Raw genomic sequence first — 7,855 nt, 5'->3', positions numbered from 1 at the left:
CCCCGGGCCCCCCTACCGGTTTTAACTTGGCCGAAGGAGAAGGGTTGTTGTTAGAAGGCGGGTGCGGGCCTGGGGTGTTTCTCCCTCCGGCCACGGGGTCGGTGCCCGCGTGCAGGTGTCTGGGCCTCACCCGCACGCTCCCTCCGCCCGAGCCCGGCCTCCACCTCCCAGGTCCTGGGGACACTGCCCACCTGTCCTGCCTGAGGAATGGCCTGACCAGGCTCGCGGGGAGGCCGAGCCAGCCCCGCCTCTGTCCCGTGAAGTGGGGTCTTGCCGAAGCTCTGCCCGCTCACCCCACCCACCCACCCACGGGGCTTAGAGCCCTCGGCAACCAGACCCTGAGCTGGAGGGTCAACTTTCTTGGGCGTTTCACTATCCATCTAGTTTCTACTTCCTTCTTGTTCTTTTTGGCTTTTTTTTTTTTTTAATTTACATTCATTCCTCATTTTTAAAGTTATCCTTCGGTTTGCCATTCCCAGGATACAGCTGCCATTCCCGCTCAGCGCCCAGGGGCTTGTGGGTGGATGCCCAGTGTGTTTTATTCATTGTCCTGAAAACGAACAGTCACTTCCTTTGCAGTGGGCTCTGCAGTGAGCGTGAGGAATCGGATCAACCCCTCTGACTCAGGGAAAGGTGGAGCCAGGGAAGAATTGTTTCATTATTTTGGACAAGCCCCGGAACGGCCTCTAAGCGCCCACCTTGCACATTGCTGGAGTGGGGTGTGCTGACTGCGGCTTATTTTTCAACTCGTTTTGAGAGATTTGAATGGCTCAGGTTAGTTTGGTTTCCAGTGACCCACCTACGTATTTGTTTCTGACGCAATTGTTTAAATATATGTGCTGTGTACACTAGTACTAGTATAACAGAGTAATATGTTGATTTACGGATTTCACTCAACCAAAATTCAGAGGTGGAATTAGGTTGCCCTAATTTCCTTTGCTAAAATAGAAGTGATCATTTTGCTATCCTCTTAGTCAATGAGTTATCATTGAATCTTATTTTGAATTTTACTATCTCTTTAAAAAAAATTTTATGGGAATCCTGTCACTCAAGAATAAGTTAGAAAAGAAAAAAAGAGAATAAGTTAGAAAAAGACAGTGACTTCCGTGTAAACAATGATTGCTCAGGTTCAGGGAGTTTGAGTGCAGAGGCTTGCTGAGAAGGGGGTGTTTGCATCTCCCCTGTAAGGGCCCCATCTTGTGGAAGTGGTTTGATTAAAGAAGAAACTTCGTCCTAAGATTTCCAGTTGGAGGTGTTTTGAGTTGAGAAAATCTACAATAATAAAAGGGTAATATGCTAATTAGATTGGACAGCCAAATGATCTTCTGGATGTCATTCCGGATGTCCTTCCAGATGAAGTTGCAGTGGCGGGGGCTGGGGCAGAGGTGGTTAGGGGCGATTAGGCAGGCAGGCAGGCAGAGGGGTTAGGGGCGATCAGGCAGGCAGGCAAGCGGTTAGGGGCGATCAGGCAGGCAGGTGAGCGGTTCGTGGTGATCAGGCAGGCAGGCTAGCATCTAGGAGCCAGCAGTCCTGGAATGCAAGAGGGATGTCCCCCTAGGGGTCCCAGATTGCGAGTGCGTGCAGGCCAGGCTGAGGGACCCCCTACCCCCATGCATGAATTTCGTGCACCAGACCTCTAGTATTAACATAATAAGTTGATATCTTTTTATGTTAGAATTCTATTTATAAAGACTACTACTTCACAATTATTTGTTCTGAAATAATAGGTTTTCCTTTTAGAAGTACTGAAAATTTAAGTATTTTAATAACACATAAATGTTTCTGATTTTACATTGTTTTTGTTTCTCTTTTAAAATCAGATGTTGAACAGTGATGTTTCTGACCATAGGCTAAATGTCATAATTAAAAATATTAATGCAATTTCTTTGGAATTGAAGAAAATGAAAGGTAAGTATGGAATCACTAAACTAAAATGTTTGCATGTCATTGTTATAAAATAAATAGTAGAGCCATTTTTGCTTCTGTTGAGGTGTTAGCGAATTTTGCCCACTATTTAGGACTTTTCTGTTTCTTAAGAAATGCGTACATTATAATATGAACTAGATCTCTAAAGATGAATTATGTTTAAGCATTGATCTAGCAGTTAGCCAATTTGAATTCCCATCCTTGACACTAACAAGCTTATGATATTGTCTAACCTCTCTAAATTACTACCCTTTCTTCCTTTCATCAAACTATTACATGACAGTGTCACATTCTACAAAATTCACTGTCTTTATCCATTAATCCTTACTAAGCCTCTAAGATTCCTTACAAATTAAAAATTAGAAGTTTGTGAGTTAAGGGCTCTTCATTTTAAACAGACTCATAGAGTTGGATTAGACCTCATGGGGCATGATGTTTGAGCACTCACCTCACAGATGTATTCTGTTTTCCCCCGGCATGTGAACTCTCATTAATGAACATTTCTAGGGGTAATCTATCCCTGACCAAACATTCCCTCCAGTCTCCCTGTTCCATTTTAGGATAGCTGCTCCTTACGGACTAGCTGCAATCTCTTCCCCATTCTTTCACCTGCGGGTCCTACTTCTAAACGTGAAAACTGCATTGATTATGTAGTTCTTTTGACGACTCTTGGATATTTGGAAATAGCCTTTGTGTCAGTTATAGGCCTTCAGCTACGTGTAAAAAAATACCAACTTAACATGCTTATAAGTAAGGAAAATAGCAAGAAGATCCACGGTGGGGCAGCCTACAGTTGCTTCAGAGTTTTAGAAATTTCATCGGATACTGGGTTCTTTCTCTGTTTTTTCTCTGTTATATTCACTCTGTTCGTCAGTCCTCGAGGTCATTACCTGCAGACTTGGCCAGACACTACCTCTACCTCTTCTCTTTATGTAAGCCTTTCCCTCATCCCTCCAGCACATTTCCCCTTTCCTGTCATTGGCCAGATATGCATCAAAGGCAACCGTCTGCAGCAGCTGCTGCCAAGGGGAAGGGGACTGCCGAGACCAGTGTGGACCAGTCAGAACTTACTGCTGAGGCTGAGGCGGAGAGACCACCACACCTGGAGGCAGAGTGTGCCACCAGGAAGAGGAAGGTGGCTGTTAGTTAGGACCAGAGAGTGAGTGCTGTTACACTATTTCTGCCTGTTCCTCCCAGAGCAGCATTTCCCAGACTGCTCTGTGAACCCTGCTGGCCTAGAGATGTTAGTAGATGGGTGCAGTAACCCTGGGTTCCACATCCTTCTGGGACTTAAGTTTGGGAAGTGCATAATGCTCTGTATTTCTCTCACAAATCTACAGTACACATTAGCAAAGGCACCGAGGAGTCCGATGTAAAGAAATCTGGTTAGCTTTGCTTAATTCATCTCTAAAACCAATCTCAACTTACAGCAAGGATTATCTCCTAACATGTAAATATGCTGAAAACTCCCATTGGTTCACTGCTGTCGTCCTCGAATGGACTATAAGACCTCTTGAGACCAGCCCAGCCCATCCAATCTCTCGTCTCGTTATCTCTCCCTGGAAGTGCTGCGCTCCTACCATGCTGACCTGGGGGCACCTCTACACAGTTGCTTTTTTTGTTTCTGTTTTTTAACACAGGCTTCTCTTTCTGAAATGCCCCTTGCGGCCCCCCCCCCCCCCCCGCCACACACACACACACCTCCACTCCACCAGGTTAACTGCTATTTATTAAACTGTGTCAGTCAAGGCTACTTAGGTTGGAAAACTTCCTTTAAGCCAGCGTGTTACCTCTTCTACCTTTTCATACCATCTATCACGCTGTGTTGTAATTGCATGTTTACTTCCTTTCCCTGTCCCTGCTCAACTGGAAGCTTTTTAAAGGTATTCCTAGCACTTAGCAGTGCCTTGATATAATGGGCTCTTGGAAAATGTTTACTTAATGAATAATTGGTTCTGGATGCTTGCACTTTTAAAAAATTCCTCCCAAACTCGATTATCTAACTGTTCTAGACAATCCTTTCATGAAGTAAATTAGAAATAATAAATATGCTATACATGTCCTGAAAAGTTGTGGGGTAGGTCAGGCAGTTAGGGTACAAGGGGCTTTTGTAGACGTGTAGGACGGTAGACTTCTGGTAAACATTGAAGATTAAATGAACACTCTGTTTACTCCACTCTCCCCCAAAATAATAATGTCAATAAATAATCATAACATTTACCATAATCCAGATATCCTTCTAAGAGCTTTATATAAGTGGACTCAGTTGTCATAACAACCCTGTGTGATAGGAAATATTGTCATTGGCATTTATAGGTACAGAATATCTAACATTGGTAGATCTGAGAGTTAAAGTGATGTCAAACAGGCAAAAATTCATAAGACAAAGAGCTCTCAAAAAGTGTTACCTACAAAACAGAAAGCAAATGGAAACAAACAGAGACGTTTAAACCCTAAAGCCCAAAAATCTAAACTATGAACTGGCTGGGTAAAGCAAAGAAATAGCCCAAAGACTCAACACATGGTTGTACAGAATCCTCTGGAAGTAGCGGGAAAGGTGGAGCTAAGAACAGGAGGACTGGTTAAATGTTTAAGAAGTCATAGGCCCCTAAGGTCTCTTCCTTCTCGACGGAACTGGGCAGCTGTTTCTCTGTGACAGAGACACGAGGTTTATTCCATAAAAAGGTAAAACCAGGGATCCCTGGCCTGCAGCCACTGGTAACAAGCCGAGGGGGAGAGTACTGTACTAAAAATGAGGGTATTAAGACCAAATTGACCTCTAGCTTTCTCTTCCCACTTGCCTATAAAACATCAGAAGCCTGATTTATACCCTCAAGCAGATTTTTCTTTCAGGAATATGACCAGCCTAAGAGAAAAGACCTAAAAATACTGATAGCACAGGTTTCCCCACAAACCACCCAGTCAGACCAGCCCACAATACCACCTACCACGGCAGAGAGCTTCTGTTGTCTTTATAGTGCCACGGTCTCAAATATGAGCAAACAGCTGTGGCACGGACATTGGAGGAAAACATCTACTATGAAAAGCAGAGACAGAACCAATAAATAGGTTCAATCAAGGAGGAAGAAAACCAAATTATGAAGGGAAATGAGAACTCAAAGAAACTATAATATCCACAGAGGAGATGCTGTGTCTATGAAAAGGAACATGAAACTACAAAAAATATTTAGAGAACAGAAGGGAGCTCTTGGAAATTTAAAAATGCGATAATAGAAATAGATCTGTAGAGGGTTAAAGATAAAAATGTAGAAAATACCCTAGAGTATAAAGAAAAAAAGAAGAAGAAAGAAAGTTTTAGGGGGGAAATGACAAACCAGGCCAAATGAAGTCCAATATCCAGTAAATAGGGGTGTTAGAACTTAGACAATGAACGAGGAGAAATTCATTAAAGAAATAGTCTGAGGAACTTCCAGAGTTGAAGGGTATGAGTTTTTACAATGAAACAGCCCAACACAATGGATGAAAATCAATGCACACCAAAATACAGTACTGTGAGGCTTCAGAACACTGGGAGAACAAAAGATCCTCGAAGCTTCTAAAGAGAAACAAGAGAAGCTTGACAGTTCTCAATAGTGACACTGGAAGCTGGAAGAAAATGCAGCAGTGCCCTTGGAAATCTGAAGAAACATGATTTCCAACCTAGATTTTTATATTCAGTGACTCCATTAAGCATTGGTGTAGAGAGAGAACTTTTCAGACATATAGAAGTTACTAAGGTTGTATTTCACCAAACAAGGATGCAGACCAAAAAGAGAAAGACATGAGATTCTGGAAAAAGGATGCTCCACATGAGGGAAGGTGAAAGGAGTCCCTAGGATAATGGTGAAGAGAGCTCCCAGAATGTGAGCTGTGCAGCAGTCCTGGAGGGCATCGGTCCAGGCTAGAGCAGGTCAGAAGGCTCTGGAGAGGAGAGACTTTCAACTGTAGAATAGTTAAGTGCTTGACTGAACTGGGAGAGGAGATTTACCCAACTGGGGTTTGAGATATGTTCATGATAATTAAGCAACAAAAAAAGAAATTAACTGTGGCTGGGTGGTAGCTTAAAGGAAGGGAAATGTCATATTACAAGACTCAGCTGTGAAGAATCCTATGTAATAAAAGCATGATATGCAAATTGACTGAACTGCAGAATGACGGGGGCGGGAGGGCAGCTGGGCAGGCAGTGCCAGGCCAGCCAAAGCGTGTGCCAGCCGGCAGAGGGAGGGGACGGCAGTGGGGGGGAGGGGGAAACCAGCGGTGGTGGAGGAGGATGGGGGGGCGGGGCCGGCCATCACCGTCCCCTGATAGGCCCACCAGGTCACCTCCCGCAGAGGGAGGCCGATGGCAGCTGCAGCAGTGGGGTGATGGGGGGCAGGGCCGGCTACTCGCTAGCCAGTGCCATCCCTCGGCCCACCTGTAGCCTTCCACAGAGGGCTGTCAATCGGACATCCCCTGAGGGCTCCCGGACTGCAAGAGGGCGCAGGCTGGGCTGAGGGACCCCCCCTCCAGTGCATGAATTTTCATGCACTGGGCCTCTAGTACTTATATAATTAAAAATTATAAGCATTAAATACTGAGCTAGCAAAAATTGTACTCAAGTATATTGGGGATGGGCACGAGTAAAAAGTGTTATATCTTAATCTTCTGTAATCAGAAGCAGATAGGTAATACTTAAATTTGAAAAAATAAAATATGCATGTTATTTAAAAATATAGAGGTAATTCCAGCCCCCACCTCAAAAAAAAAAAAAGATAAAAACTCCACAGCCACAAAACAACAAAAGCAATAAAAACAAAATAAGCTCCAAAGTGAGCTCCAAAGTTAGAAGTGGTTGCTTTTGGGAGGTGAAAACTGCTAGTTTTGTAACATGCCTCATAGACCTATTTGATTCTTTATACTATGTGCATGTAGAACACACAAAAGTGATAAGTTTAAAAAGTGTAAATAAAATTTGCATAAATCAAGTTGCAGCTTAGTAAGATTGCTGACAAGTTGGGCTAAAGAACCCTTCTAGTAAATTTTTGTCATGCTTACTTTATAGTACATAAATTTGACTTGAAGTTACAATAAGCACACCTAATGTGTAGTTTGATCAATAATCACTTAAAAGAAAACTAAATCGAGAATTAAGGCAATAGCTACTGAAAGCAACAGTAGTTGTCTAGGGACATATATGCTACAATATGATCCCTTTTGTTATTGTTTTACACAGAGCACTCCCAGTTACTGCTTTGTGACCTTACTCTACAGTTTAGTCACCCTGTGAAGACAGATGACTCCAAGGAAACAGAAAGAAACAAGCCCCTCTTTGAAGAGTTTCAACAGTCAGATGTATCCCTTGCTTCTAACCGTTTTTCTTCCTAATTTCTTACTTATCTGTTGTGAATTTATAACTGTATGTATTGTTGAATTAACAAGTATCTTGGAGAACTGAGTTTACCAATATATTTAATATAATAAAATATACTGAGTTATAAATAATCATTTTATGTTCCTGAAGGCTGTTGTATTATTGTTTTAATATTTCAAAGAATGGCTAATTTATTTCACTAATGGCAAGGGTATGACATAGGAAATTGGCCATGTGACACTGCTTATTATTTACCTTATGCTTGAATTTGGCTCAGGCTGAAGGAGAGTCACTAAATTATAAATGGATGGTATGAGTTTATGTTAGTAAGCTGTCTCCTGGTAGCAGGTGCCCAAAACAACTCAAGCTAACTGAAGCATGTATTGGATCACGTGACTTGGAAATCCATGGTGGAAGTAGATGTCAAGGACTCCGCTAATGGACCAGATGGCTCTGTCCTGGTTCTGTTTCTGTGCATTGGTCTCATCCTCTCCTGTTATGGACTGGTTTCCTCCACAAGACCAAAGGAGGGTAGAGGCATGGCAGCAGACAACTGCAGGTGTGCAGATCCCTAGAGGA

The 7,855-nt window shown here is 42.9% G+C and overlaps 1 protein-coding gene across 1 annotated transcript; it reads left to right on the top strand.

Annotated features, from left to right (window-relative positions):
* Window positions 1-430: 430 nt before the first annotated feature.
* On the top strand, window positions 431-7,566 carry CUNH5orf58 (chromosome unknown C5orf58 homolog). Its single transcript, XM_023764506.1, has 3 exons — window positions 431-774; window positions 1,821-1,908; window positions 7,139-7,566. Exons 1-3 carry the CDS (start codon window positions 766-768, stop codon window positions 7,288-7,290), a joined length of 249 nt encoding a protein of 82 aa, XP_023620274.1. The 5' UTR covers window positions 431-765; the 3' UTR covers window positions 7,291-7,566.
* Window positions 7,567-7,855: the final 289 nt, after the last annotated feature.

This window comes from Myotis lucifugus, unplaced genomic scaffold (assembly GCF_000147115.1).
Source record: "Myotis lucifugus unplaced genomic scaffold, Myoluc2.0 scaffold_333, whole genome shotgun sequence".
Lineage (NCBI taxonomy): Eukaryota > Metazoa > Chordata > Mammalia > Chiroptera > Vespertilionidae > Myotis > Myotis lucifugus.
Note: the sequence above shows the minus strand (reverse complement) of the source record. Positions and strands in the feature narration are given on the sequence as shown.